The following is a 15182-nucleotide window of genomic DNA, read 5'->3' as shown; positions in this document are numbered from 1 at the left end:
TCTTTGGGACCTGTATTGAAAATGCATTTATTTTACACTGCTTCATCAATAGAAAACATAGGGTTGGGGTTTTTTTCTTCAAGGAATTATACTTTCTGAAACTGAGGAACACACTTAAACGAAAGAGAATTCACATGATAGTAATTCTTAGTGGGAAAAACGGCACTGTGCAATGACACTGAAAGAAGCAGTGCATGGGTATTAGAAGCTAGAAACTGTGTACCCATAACCTGAACATGTTCAAAAAGTGTGATATTCAATGCTTCACAAAGGAAAAAAAGATGCCACAGCTTATACAAAAGTATCTTCATAAAATTTTCACAAGTGTTAACATTATTTAAAAAAATAAAAGAGGATGCACAGGATCTCTCTGCATGCACAGGCAGTGCTAGTTGAGAACAAATTTAAGCAGGCACAGTGGAGATAGGACAAGTATTTAAAACAGAAATGAAGAAGCTGTACACAAGTATCCCTAAATTTTACTTCAAAAGTTAGAGATGAGAAAAATATCTGACTGTATACACATCAGCAATAACTTTCAATCCATACAGGTCTACTTATATTCACTGCTTAGCTTATCTGTTCTGCGAGAACTCTATGCTTTTCTCTTTTTTTTTTAAAAAATCAGAAATAGACAGAATGTATTCAGTTATCTCTGTAAGATATTAAGATTTTATAAGTTTGGATTTTAAAAGCAACGTTCTCAATTGAACATAAAAAGTAGTACAAAAGGGCTAACGAAACCCTAACAGTGCAAATCATTAGCAGAGAAAACCTGTGACAACCTCTTTTACAAGCTGGCCTTTATAACACATGAAAACAGATAAAAATTTAGCCTTAGTTTACAATACAATCATTTTCCAAATCTGATTTTTTCTTTTTTTAAAGTACAAAATCTCATAAATCAGGTTTTCTGTTGTTCATATACAATCAATAAAGGCTAAATTCAAATTCTATATTTTACAAACAAGTCTGAAAAAGGAGGGAGTGAAGTACGGAAGAATGTTCTGTGGATGTTCCTACTGGCCTCAAAAAAGTAGTGCTACAGATAACTGTGCAAAGAGAATATACTGTATAACAATTCCCTATTTCAAGGCATGAAAACGTCACGTTGGATAAAAGAAACAGGAAGGTTAATTGTAACATATTAAAGAAAGGTGCAAACGCACCAATCGCTGTCGAACAGTATACAAAGTATATTGGGCTCAGAATTGTGTCTGTTGATAGCACCTGGCTTTTACTATGTCTTTAGCAAATAATTAGATTTAAGATTAAGATTATTAAGAAAAAAAATCCCTGTTGGCCATACCTCACTCCTCTATATTCAGATTTTACAATTGTACAAGTTAGACTGAGGTTACCCTCTAAAATGTACTTGACTACCTCCTGCCAGGGAGATGGATTCCATTTACAGGAGGCAGGAAAGGCAGCAAAAGCTCCAGTTGTGCAAAAAGTGAGAAGTGGTCAGAAGGGATGAGTGGATGTGGACAACCACTTATATTGTTCTCTATTAACCAATGATGATCCAAAGGTCCAAGAATGCCAAGTATGTTTAGCTGAGGTTTAGAGTAGAAGATGTAGTCAATAATACCCTAAAACAACAGAAGAAATAAAATCGATTATTAGTATATATTCTTGACTCAAGTTATTCTTCCAAACAAAAGAGCTTAATATTACAAGTAAGTGAAATGCTACCGTTCCTTTTCTACAGCACATCATCAACTTAGCAGACTTCTACTTCCTATATCCCATGCGTTGCTCAATATTGATTAGGAAAACAAAAGAAAAGTCCACCCTGTATCGCTTCTGCTATGCTTTTGTGGGTTGTAATTTCCAACCTCCTACATAGCTTCAAATCATATTTATCTGATTTTTGAAGAGGACAAGAGCCATCTTTGTTTCCCCTATGCAACTGAGCACTGTGAGTTTTCCAGTAGCAACATGAATTATTTCCTTGCAGCTGGCAGCTTAAGTGCCCCTGTTGTACTATTTCGTTTAGCTTGGAGTATTAAAACACAAAATATTCCTATTTGCAGGGAAGATTAACAGCACCCCAACTCTTGCAAATCCATTACAAGTTACTAACAAGAAAAAGGAACATTTGGTTTCTAGGAGACTGAAGTGTTGGGCACTCATTTGCTGTTTTAAATATAATCTTGGTGAATTTACTGTTAGCTACCCAAACAGATTAACTTCTTTGTTAAACAATTCCATACAGCAAATCACACAGTTAAGCTTCAAAATGGAAAACTTTTTCAAAATATCAGCCAAGTCCTTACCTTGAAGTCAAATGTGTAATTTGTATAAGGCATTAGACCATTCTCATAGGCACTCTTCAACTTGAAACCATGTGTAATTCTTCCATTTGTTGTTCCATTTTTTCCATTACAGCTGAAGTTAGTAAGACTTTCATTGTATCTCAGTTCCTTAAAATCCTTGTGGTTTGTTTCCACTCCACCAGTGCTCAAGTACTCAACAACACCTATTAGGAGAGACGCATGCACACAAGAAGGTATCAACAAGCATTCAGCAAATAAGAGTGCGTGGGTACTTCCAGTCATACATGCAACTTTATGCTTTATATAAGCAAAACCTTAACATATATACAATACAATCAGCAGTAGTTCTTCTAAAATATTGCAAGACAATGTATATATATGTCAAGAGCAAATGTCACCTAGAACAAAGAGACATACTTCGATTAGAAAAACCAAGAAGGTTAATAAGGAACAGACTGGGGGTGGGGGAAGATGAAAAAATGAAGAAAGTGGAAGTAAAATGTTACAGAGGCTACATAGTCAGCTTCTTCCTCTCCTCATCTCTATGCTCAAGTCCTGGCTTTCAACGTTCTTCAGCTAAAATGTTGCAAAAAAGCCGGTTTTGTAACACTACTTCAAATAAAGATAACTTTAAAGAGGCCGCAAAGCCAAATTGACAAGATTTGTGTCTTGGAAACCTAAGACCATGCCTCAATTTCAGAATAGCTGTGTTAAGGTTCTGGAAGGTAAAAGAGGCAATTAGTTGTTCTGAAGACACAATCAGACACATGAACTGGCTATTGCAATAGCCACTAGGGATACGTGCCTTGCTGAGATCAAGAAGAATCAGATTTCCAGTACTGCTGAGCAGTAACTGCTCCTATCAACCCTAACAGATGTTAAGAGTTGCCAAGCAGAAGCCAGAAGGACAGGGGACCAGGAATGAAGATTATTATATTGAACAACTAGCAGTAAGAAGGAAGGATGGCTCTTGAGTTCAGCACTTCAGCTGGGTGCCTGAGCAAGCCAAGGCGGCAATCACTGAATCTGTTCTTTTCTTGCACTTTAAAAAGTCGCCACCAAGTAAAAAGAAAAAGTTGTATGTTAGTAAAGAGCTCTGAAGAATCCCTTTATGGCAGGAGATGTATTGTATTTTAGAAGTCCTAAAACATTTGAGCTAAAGAAAATTATTGTATGGTGGCAACTTTAAAGAGAAGAACCCATCTTCTCACACTTAAAACTAAGAAAACCCCATTATCAGCAACATACTCATGTTTCCAGTTATTTTTGGACGATATTTTCTTCATTTCCATTCCTGTATTGTAAGATAACAATGAAAATGCTTCTGAAAGACCAGACATAGCTATACTACTGCATAGGCAATAAGGTCACTCACAAAAGAAACAGCTCTATCTTTTCTTTCTTCCTTCTATTTTCTTAGCACCTTCAGAGCTTATGATACCAAACAATGTATTCTCTAAGTTGAAAACTCCTTTAAAAAAGTGAGACCTTAAAATTTAAATTGTTATACACTTGAAACAGTCTTTAAAAAAAACCACCAAAAAAGAAATAGAACTCTTACCAGAGTCTGGTAGAGAATTGAGATCTGCACACAGTACAAGTGGAATGGTTCCAAGTTCTCCCGAAACACCAGGTTTGAGACTACGAGAAGCTTTATCAATAATGTTCTTTACCTCGGACAGGAACATCATAGTCTGAACCAGCTTCACATCAGAATAATCTGGGTCCCAATGCATATGTGCATTAGCTACAAGAACTAGCTGTTTTTCCATCCCAAGATGTGGCTTTCCAGCTAAAATTTAAATTCAATTATTTACCTTACATGGTCAGCAACAGAAAACATTATTATTGAATTTTAAATAAATGTTTGAGGAGAGGAAAAAATAAAATAAAATACCAGTATAACTTGAAGAGAGTTAATACCATTCAATTTAAGAGGGTCATACAACTCCTCTTACAACTACTAAGTGTTTTAGTTGACATAAAGCACTAGGAATAATTGTGTTTCACATTCAAGACCATTAACAGACAGACTATCCTGTTACAGGTAATGCCTATGTATCTAAGAATACTGTGAATTAACATAAATAACAGATAATCCTAATTACAGGCAAATCGTGTTGTTCTAACAAATTACAACAGTTTTCCTCAGGTTGTGATAGTAAACAGGCACTGCTCGTATCTTATTAGGCAATGAGCTCTGAATTTTAAGTTATCCACATAATAAGCTACTTCTCTTGCTAGAAGTGCTTCTTAAAAGGCTTGTTTGTTAGAATCTGAATCAATAAAATTTCATTTGGATAAATACAACCCAGGTTGAGTAGGTACCCACTGCAATACTTATAAACCCAATTTACATTTCCTAAATTAAGAATGACAGGGCAGAACAAACAGGTTGTGTAAGCATGACAGTGAAGAAAATAACAAGCTAAGATGATGCAGACACGACCCAGAAACACACAACCAACACCAACTGATTCTTTGATACCTGTATATAACTGCAAGGAAAAAAAAAAAAAAAAAAAAAAAAAAAAAAACACAAAAAAACACTCAAACTCAAGTCTTTCTATTTTTTAAGCAAAAAGGTATAAGTGGGGAAAAAAAACCACCTTAATCATTTAAGCCATATGACTTTTTCCCCAAATCCTCTTTGGAAATAAATTTGTCAGAGCATACAATGTGCAAAGTTATATTTGTCTGTAGAATAGTTTCTCTGGTTTACTGTAACAAAAGGCAATTTCTTCATCTACAAAACAGAATCTATTAAAAAAATAAACTAAATGGGACTTACATGACATTTCTATCAATTCCTTTCGCAGTTCTAACAATACAGCAACTCCAATGTTATCTTTTGTCATCACCCTGTTCAGCATAGCTTCTGAACCTTCTGAGTTTGCCATAGCTAGTTGATTGAACTCAACAGTATGTTTTTGAACCAAAGTAAATCTGAAAGAGAAACATCATATATTTTTTTTCAGCAGCCAGACACAAAAGGAAACGTTATAGACAATTCTCCTTTTAATTAAAGCTCAAACACATTTATGATGTGAAAATCTCAGCCAATCACATAATTTCATAAAATCCTAAACTGAAATCAAAGGATACAGTTTTCCTAGCAATTTTTGTATATTTTATACTACCTTAGTTTCAATTAAAAGATTAGAGAGAGAGAGAATGCTTGAGAAACTATAGAAAAGGAATGCTTGTTTCTAATTCTGCACCAGTTTCTAGTTCAAAGATGGAGGTTTAATAGAGAGGGACTAAATAATTTTTCTAAGCCAAAAGGTATCAAACCTGGCACCTACATTTACTTGTGGACACAAAGGAATGGAAACAGGAGGAGGAAGGGAATTTATCGCCCTTATATCCAAACAGTTGTACAAGTACAATGTGACACAATGAGTAAGTGCTGCAGCTCTTAAATAATGGCTTTTTTCAGAAGCAAGCAGTGATATTGTGCCTTGTCTTTTGCTTTATCAGAAGGCTAATGTATCAAAAAGTCAATGTCATCTGAGGTCTTATTTCTGCAATTTTGGGGATTATCAATTCCTTTACTCAAAAAAGAAAAAAGCTAGAAAAGACACTTACTTCATTTTTTCATTATTAACACCTAATGGTTGGTACACACCCGCTCAACAACTGAAGTATAATTTAGTGAACTCCTAACCTTCATTGCTCTAACAGAATGAAATTTCATCTTAAATAAAACTTCAAGGTAAAATTTTCTATTGCTAGTTACACACAGAATGATTTCTCTCTTACAGACCACTCTTTCTAGCAATAGGAATCCTCTATAAGAAACACTGAATGGCTACAAAAAGGGCGACTAATGCCAAACTGTTGGAGCTATAGACTGACCTGAGAAATTATGTGAAAGAGAGCAAGGCACAATAGAAGGCTCTGCAAAACACATCACTTACTTTTCTGTTTTGAAAAATATTGCACAACCATCAACATGTTTTCTTTCCTGTTCTGACATTGTCCTAGCTCTAGACTTTGGACTGAAGAATCCATTGTAGCCACGTTCTTTCAATTCTACCAGGAAAAAACTGTAGTACTGTTCCGTTTCAACCTCCTATAAAGTTGTAAGACAGCACAGCATGAATGTACTATTACCAAAATACAGAAGACTGATATTATTTAGACTCTTCAGAAGTGTAAATCACTTTCAAATTAGATTTATGGGGAAAAAAATTCTAAGAATTAAGTACATCAGAGAATGCAAATTTGAGAGCAATATCCCTATTTTAAGAAAATATAAATGAATTTCTGTAATCCCCAGAGTTATGATTATCTCAAGCCTTTTATTTGAAAATGTGTCAATTATAGCCCCACATACACAGGCAGGCACAAAGACACCCCCACGTACATGGCTTTGATCAGCAGCTGCTGGTTCACATTCCAACTGTGTGGGCTGAAAAGCATTCTTTTGATGTCAAGCAACAAATAACGTTCTAAACACCACTTCTTTTTTCTTTTGTTTTCAGAAGGTTTTGAAAACAGACCGTTTACTGTAAATACACTTAATGTGTAGAAACCAGCACATGGGAATAGAAGAGGAAAAGAAATAATGGTATATCTTTTACCTGAAGACTTATGATGTCAGCATTGCAGCTCAGGATTTCCTGCATAATGGCTTTTTTTCTGTATTCCCAGTTCAATGCCCAAGATGGACAATAGCCATACAGCTGCCGGGTAGCATATTTATCACAAAGTACGTTGTAACACATGACAGAGAACAAGGCTGCAGAACAATAATTTTACTTACACACTGATACATTTAACAACAACAACAACAACAAAATACATATACACAATTATGTTCTTCACTTTTGTCTTCTGCAAATTTATCAATTCATGCTTCATTTCCTTCAACCAAAACACAGCACATGTATCTGTACTAAAATAAAATTTGTTAGTCCTTCTAGGAAGATAAATTACAAGTTTGGACTTATGGCAGCTGTCTTCTACCATTAAATTTGAAAACAAAACCCAACCCCCCCCTTTATATGGTTAATGCAGTAAATAGCAGACAAACATACTTTATGCTACATAGTACTCTACTGCGAAAAGCCTAAAACAAGGAAAGTGTATTTGAACACTTACATTTGCTAGCTATACAAAGGTCTGCATACTCTTCTAATAGATTATTTAAAGTCTACCTTAATTACTACCACCACGAACTGTAACAGAACCACAGGCAGGGTAAGGATCCCTTCACACAATGAAAAAGTATAGACAAAATAAAACCCCAAATGTTTCCACCTCAAAAAGCTTACAATTCAGGCATAAAGACAAGAAACACCAACTCTCTGTATTAATTTGGAACAGGAGTGATAATGAGACAGTTTGGGGCTACTTGACAGGTAATCCAGCAGCATGCATTTGGGGTTTTGTTTTGTTGGGGTTTTTTTGTTTGTTTTTAAAAAGCACTAAGGAACTTGCAGTACAATGAGATACTTGGAAGCTTATTGGGAGCTCCTCTCAAACGTGGAGTACAACTCAGGAAAAAGAAACAAGACAACTGTTTGAAGATTTAGCAAATTGAGGCAACAATCTTGGCCTGATTGGGGGATCAAAGCCCAGCATTTTGAAAACAAATAGGTGACAGCAAAAGACAAGCTGCATTAACATCATGATCTCTGAAGCAACTGCCTTAATGAAATCAATAGGGGAAAGTAATGTACATCAGTCCTGAAAGAGAGGACACTGCAATAATTGAGAAATACACTAAGATTTTTGGTGTGCAGGTAAATAGAAAAGGCTATATTTTAGACAATTCATGCAGAAAAATTAGTAAACAATTAAACATGACCTGAAACCCAACAGCAAGACAAGTGCTGAGTCAAAGATGCTACATTGGTTACTTAAAAGAAAATTCTACATTTTTGGGAAATTATGCTCATGTTCTTCCATTTTCTTATTCTTCAATAAATGTTCAATTAAGCCCGTTATAATTCAACTACTTAACTAATTGTGGACAGCAGTTTCAATTCCTGCGAGGAGGATGTTAATTAAAAAGAAATTACTTTATAGTAAGAGAAGGGTAAATCTAAACCAGGTCTTCCAATTGAGGTAGAACTACTTGAGCTGGCTGGTCAGCACTGCACAGATGATTGGTTAATATAAGCATCAAAAATTTTTCAACAGATAGTAAAGATTCACAGCTTTTACAACGGGGCAGGGGGGAAAGTGTTACAGTACCTGTTGGTCTTGTACGGTCTGGTTCTTGCAACATAATCCAAGATCTTGGAGGTGGTTGTTCCGTTGAAACTATGGGAACATTTTAAAGTAGAGATACAACAAATGATAATCACATTTATTTTACACAGCAGAAATAAATGTTTTAAGAATGATCACTTACTTCTTTTTGCAGTACCTGCCAAATTATCAAGCAAGTAGTTCAGTAGCCTTCGCGTCCCGTCTGGTTCCTGATAAAGGTTCAGAATATCCTGTGTAAGTGGATTTCCTGCAAACAGATTTACAGAAATATCGAATAAAATACACAGAACCATTACGAACTTACGTATCAGTGTTTAAAGCTGGCATCTCTGAGAAAAGATACTGCATCTACTATGAACTACTTAGTGGTTTCAGATCTCAGGTCTTCAATCCCACAAAACACTAGACGTGTGAATAGCTCTCATGAAGTTAACCACATTCTCTCCCGTGTCTGCCTTCTAACAGACAGCCCAAGGGTGGTCATTGGATCTAACAGTATTGAAGAACTGGTGTGGTACAACATGCAGGCAGAGCTGATGAGGCCACACACAGGAGCCATCTCTGCTCACTTTGCTCGACGTGAGTGAAACATCCACTATCAGTTTATTTGCCAGCCATATCTTGAGTAGAGAGTCTACCATTTGCCAAACGTGTAAGAAGACTATAGAAGTTTTCACGGACAATGCACGTTGCAATTATCCAGTTTTAAGGAGGAGAAAAACAGACCTTTGAGATTTAACAGTGTTAAGAGGTATTGTATCACTCAGTGCTCCTGGTTTTATGATACAAGTTCCCCTGAGGTCAGCAGTTTTGTAGCTAGAATCCATACAGTTCAGAGAAAAAAAAACATTGGAGAGAGATTTAAATTGCTGCTTGCATAAACAGCACAGTACCCTACAGCAGTACAAAGCAAGTTCCCTTTTTGGTTGGAGTTGAATACCTACAGTTAACTGCAGACTACTACTTAGTTAAAGCAGTACTGTATTCAACTCCTGTGCAGTCAACAGCAAGCTTCCGCTCACTCTGCAGAAAGAGAAGCAAACCTCTTTATATGAGGAGTGCTTTGCCAAACTTGTTCTTTTTCCTTTTTTAAATAATCCCTCAATAACAATATTTATAAAGGCGGAGTAAGTAGCTACATCTGGGATTGCTATTCAGTAATGTTTTATGAACTAGCAGTCTACAGCCATTATATCTCAGAAGTGATATCATTAAACAAGCACGGATACCAAGAAAAAGTAGCAATACCTTTCAGACCCAAAGTCTGTAACTGGAACAGTTTTCCCAGCTCAAAAGGTAAAACTCGTAACAGGTTGTTATTTAAATGTAGTTCCCTGTAGACAGAGCAAGAATCACATAGGGCTGAAAACAGACCAACGTTTGTCTTCAGCAGTATAGTACAAGAAGTTTAACGAACAGACAAACAATATACTAGCAAACCACAATATTGAAAAACTCAAAGACTAAACAGCAATAGTTAGGGAAATCCTGCTGTACTGAAACACACACATACAGACAAAATACACATTACGTTGAAGTACAGAGGAACGTAGCTGTTTGATGAGTTCATCTTAAAAAGTCAGAAGTTTTGTAAACATTACCAATAATTACTTTAATAACTACAAGTGATGAAGCAGCAACAGCTCTGACAAACGACACCATGAAATAGTTCAGCTATGATTAAAGGTGAAATAAAGGGAAATGATATCCCAGAAAACAAATAAGCAAAAAATCCAGGATCATGGCAGTATGATTAGACCTATGACATTACCATGTAATAGTAATTTACAATAGTAATTTTCTGTTGGTTTTGGTTTTGTTGGGTTTTTTTGTGTTTGGTTGGGTTTTTTTTCATAATTTCAGTGTTAAGACAAAATATGTGCTTTTTAACTTACAAAACCAATATGCAGACAGGAACAGAATTCATGTCCTGAATTCCGATATCCTAACAAACTGGGCAGAGAAAATGGACTTGTCAGGAGCTTTTCACTTAAATGCAGTCCCACCTAAGCAGTGAAGACTTTCCTCACCATACTCAATATAAAGTTGCTACTTTAAAGTGTTTACAACTTGGAGCCTGGAGACTTGAAAAGTATTTTGGGGCAACATAAAAGGGAAAAAAAAAATTTAATATAAAACCCCACAGACAAAAGCACATATTTTAGAGAGAAACTGAGAAGCCCACTGTGTCTGTCATTGTAGGGTTTCTAAGTATGAAGGAAGCACATGACAGGTAGAAAAGAGGATGGGGGTGTTAAAAAAAAAAAAATCAACATCTCCACTAATTCTCAGCACTTCCATAGACATCTGAGATTTAAATTGCTACTATTTTTAAGGATGATATTCTATATGACATTATAAAGCTACTAGTTTATTCTTTTGGAAGCTACTTTTTCCTCTAAGAGTTTTTCAAAGCACTGCTGAAGTCTAAAAAAACGTTATGTAGAATTACAAAAAAAAAATATACTAAATTCTTCTAGAAGAAAAACACCAAGCTGGAAGAATGGCACAGTAGTAGGTATCATTACACTTTCTCTCTTGGATGAAAGAATTATTTTCTCTAATGATCCTTGACTCCGTGGAACCTGCCCCTCTATACAGCAAAGGGGATCACAGCAAATCCCACTAGTTCTTTCAAGCGTATCAAGAGTATCTGTTTTACAGCTGAGCTTTCCAAGATAACATGTTAGAGTGTTTATTTTTTCTCTTCTTTCCACAAAGATCAGAAATCTTACTGCTTTGATACCTCTTTCTTCAAGTACCTGCAGTAAAAAGGGAGATGCAAGGAGCCTTCGGTGAGCTTTGCTGTACAGACCAAACCCAGAGCTCCAGACGTGGGAGCTGGAAGACCTGTTATCAGTTCTCAAGTGGGAGAGCACAAATGATTTCTCTGGCTCAGGATATCAGCAATGCCCAGTGTTGAATCACTGTTTGTTTGAACAACTTCCCAGAAGCTGCTGAGCAGTATCACACAGGATGCACTTATGGGTTTTTCTTCACTTTCACCCCAGTGAAAAGAAATCATGGATCAGCTGCAATTACTGAGGACAGAGAGAGTGCAGTGGATTAACGCACTAGCTTTTCACATCTAGAGATCTGGATTCAAGTGTTATCAGGAGAGACTTGGGACTTGGAAGAGCTGAAGCTTCATAGAATCAGCCAGAATAAACTGGGAAAAGTGTTGGGAAGAAGGCATAAGGTCTTTTGACACTACTGATGACTATACACTGCTAAGCTAACTCCACGCCATGAGTATTACATTTACAACAATATTTTAAAAGGAAAAAGACTGATAAAAATAAAAGGTTGCTAATGAAGTACAAAGATGAATTTGAGAATATTCCAGTAAATTTAAGGTTGCTACCTCAAAATACCCAAGGAGTGAATAAAGGAGGGAAGAAACCTGTTAATAGTAACTGCTTTTAATTAAAATAGTAATGCAAAGCTTTCTTGAGAACAGACTACTTCACAGCTGAAAACAACTATACAACACACTGCAAAACAGAACTGCCAATTATGCTCTAAAAAGCAAGGTCCCTTTGCTCAGCCTCCAAGGTTGAGACTTTAACTCCTTTGGAATTTGAGTTTTTAGTACCAATTTGATCAGCTAGTTGAATCCTCCCCAACAGAGAGGAATTTTCTAAAGTAGAAGAAAATGCAATGACTGATACTTCTATGTGCAGACTTGCTTTGCTTCCAGTTTCATTAGAACTGTGCTGGCAGTCCATTTCTCTATTGTCTTCTTCTTTACTTCTAATAACATTCTAGTTACTTCTAGACTCAGTTTTTTCTGGATTTGAGAAAGCTGTCCATAAATGTCTTCAAAATTAAAAGCAATGAAGGCAATTACCAGTAACTGTCCAATAAACCTAAGATAAGGCTCTTCCTTTGGGTCAAGGACAAAAGAATGTTGCCTGTAAATATCTACTCTTATATAAGTAATTTATACATTTACATAAAAGTGTTTTTACAAAGTGAAATGCTGCAGCCTTAATTATAATCTAAATAGGCATCACTATTCATGCTTCACTTCCATAAGGCGGTATCATTCCAGGTAAACTTTGCTCATCTTGGCACTGTAAAATTAAGGGGAAAAAACCCATGCGTTCAGAACATTTTTTTTCCCTCCTCCCAGTTTGCACAGGAATGCAGTTACATGATAGCAAAGGTGGGAAGGAGATGATATTAGACAAGTTGCAGTTGTTATAAAATAAACAGAATAAGAACTATTGCTAAGAATAATTACTAAAGATGAGTAAAGAGAAAAAAACCTGTAGTTAGCATGATTATGAATGTTTAATCTGACCTTTTTCCTACCTTACTATGAGTTCAAAGCAATTTTTTTTGTGCATCAGTATTTCTTAGAGAAAAACGCCACATAAAGATTTGTAAAAGAGTCTGGAAAGAGATGCATAAGAGAGGAAACCTGACTTGGATAAAATGGGTGACTGCCATCAAACTAAGCACTTCTGAAGCTCACTCCATACTGTCATACATCGGAACAGGAGATCACAGAAAAGCCAGCATTGCTACAGCTGCACAGACCATACCAAGTATTCAGGGAGACAGATTAAAAGAAGTGAGGAAGGGGGGAATTTATTCATGCTTTTCATTTACTAGAATGTAAAAATTACACTGAAATTTAAACTGTTGCTACAAAGATAATCAGAGAACAATTTTAACTCCTGTTAAAATTTACATACCTGAGTGACACCATGTTTCCGAGCTCTGCTGGTAAACTGCGAATTTTATTAGAGGACAGGTCCAGATATACCAGATTGTGAAGCTTGGCAATGTCTGAAGGAATACGGGATAAGGAATTGTCACTGAGATGCAAAGCTGTCAAATGGGTCAGAGTCCACAATGACGAACTTAAGCTTCTCACTTTCCCTGTAGAAGGAAGGTACAAAAGAAAATAGAACATTTAAAATATATAGGTTTAGCAATAATCACACATTTTCTAAGTACGTATGGGGCGGGGAGTGGAGGGGCTTGAGGGGGAGTTTTGTTTGGGTTGCGTTTTTCATCATTATTATTATTTCATTCAATGAAAATTCCATTAATCACCGATTCCATAGACCAAAAAAATTCAGCAATACGTAAGAGAATATAAGGCGTTGCCAGGGATGCTTAGATTGTTTTTTTCCAATCCATACTTAAGGTTTAAACATCTGTCTTTCTCAAGTTCCATACAAAACAAGACTTATTTACAAACTGACCATGAATTCAATAATTAACAGAGGTGTAAGGAACAGATTTTTTCAATAATAGTTTATGTTTGAGATGAAAAATGCTTCTTCAGTTTGCCCCTTATTCCTGCACAACATCTTTCAAACCAAAAATCTTTACTCTATGGCATTAATCCAGCCAAGAACAGATAGAAGCACTATATTTAGGGTGACTAAGATGCTTAGTTGAGAACATGGATTTCCATCTGGCATTCAACTAAAAGCTGCATAAACTATTGCCAGATATTTTAAAAAACGGTATGATTTTTGTATAAACTGAGGGGTGGAAACATGGATTTGTGTGACAGAATCAAGGTTTTTACACTGCTACATGCAAGGAATGTGAGATATCATCAGAAGGTCTCAAAACATTTCTTCTCTCCAAGATTTTTTTTTTCCCCCAGGAGTGGATTCGTTTTCATTTACGGAAGTCATCTTGCTGTACCAAAAGCATTAGAAGGAGTACCAACGCCAGTTTGTCCAAGGCAAAAACAGTTACTCGCAACAGCCTTTAAAATCCCCACCATGACTCACCAATATTAAGAACGGTCTGGTTAATATTATACCAACATACATGCTTTATAATTCATTTCCTTAAATGATTTTCTTCAAAGTAAAAGAAGGCATATTTAGTGCCTGGGGAAAGCTACACTGATACACTGGGACTCAGCCCATGGTAACAAAAGGTTTAATATAGGTATCATTTCCAGTGAGCTATAAGAAAGTGAGTGGCATTAAAAAGCCTGCAGTGAAAAAGCTCAGTGATTTAAATGAGAGCAGTTAAAACATTTGTGGCTTTCTGTATTAGATGACCAAGTATTTTGCAAGGAAATGGCAGTGTGAACATTAATAAAACAAAAACATTGTCACATTTTATTTTGCAAGGCAAATGCATACAGTTCTTAAAGGATTCATGCTACTGTAGTGCTCATTGAGAAATCTTTTGAAAGGTTTTAAATACAAATCAGTTGTTCTTTGCATTGTTTAAATTGAATTAACACCTCTTCCCCCTCACCAATGCAAACAGGTGACTGTGATCAGAGAAACCCTTGTAGCTGAAAGGATTTCCAATCAACATCACTGATCCATCCTCTTCACTACCTGCACCTCTCTTGGCTAGCATCAGTCTATAGCAAAATTACCAGGCATGAAAGGAAAGAGCCATCACTTAATGCATTTCCTATGCAGAGGCAGTAGATGTCCCAGTGGATATCCAAGCCTAATGCTGATTCCTGAAGCGGCAATTAACTAGGTTTCTGCACCTGTAACCTTCAAGTAAAGAGTGCTATTCACATGTTAAGGCACATGGCACTCGAAGCAAGACACAGATTCAATGATCTGCCTGAAAAGACTCTTCACAATTCAAAGAACTCTGTTTGTATTTGTCCTTCCATCAATTTCTCTACTAGACAGTCATTTAGAAATAACACATGGCAATTTTTGCAGTCTCTTA

General features: G+C 36.1%; 1 protein-coding gene across 2 annotated transcripts in view; it reads right to left on the bottom strand.

The window, feature by feature from the left end:
• Positions 1–585: 585 nt before the first annotated feature.
• Positions 586–15182, bottom strand: part of CNOT6 (CCR4-NOT transcription complex, subunit 6) — a 28629-nt gene continuing 14032 nt past the window's right edge. Inside the window, exons 3-12 of one of the 2 annotated variants that reach the window (XM_010578899.1) lie at positions 13205–13391; positions 9750–9835; positions 8644–8748; positions 8484–8552; positions 6866–7023; positions 6200–6354; positions 5071–5225; positions 3841–4071; positions 2280–2482; positions 586–1592 (exon numbers count right to left, since the gene is read on the bottom strand). In XM_010578899.1, the coding sequence (XP_010577201.1) occupies positions 1380–1592; positions 2280–2482; positions 3841–4071; positions 5071–5225; positions 6200–6354; positions 6866–7023; positions 8484–8552; positions 8644–8748; positions 9750–9835; positions 13205–13391 (1562 nt within the window). In that variant the 3' untranslated portion in view covers positions 586–1379. The remainder of the gene's footprint in view (positions 1593–2279; positions 2483–3840; positions 4072–5070; positions 5226–6199; positions 6355–6865; positions 7024–8483; positions 8553–8643; positions 8749–9749; positions 9836–13204; positions 13392–15182) is intronic. The other variant, XM_010578900.1, reaches the window with a different exon arrangement.

The sequence above is a fragment of the Haliaeetus leucocephalus genome, unplaced genomic scaffold, assembly GCF_000737465.1.
Source record: "Haliaeetus leucocephalus isolate CR32 unplaced genomic scaffold, Haliaeetus_leucocephalus-4.0 Scaffold656, whole genome shotgun sequence".
NCBI lineage: Eukaryota > Metazoa > Chordata > Aves > Accipitriformes > Accipitridae > Haliaeetus > Haliaeetus leucocephalus.
This window is presented reverse-complemented; position numbering and strand designations above follow the sequence as displayed.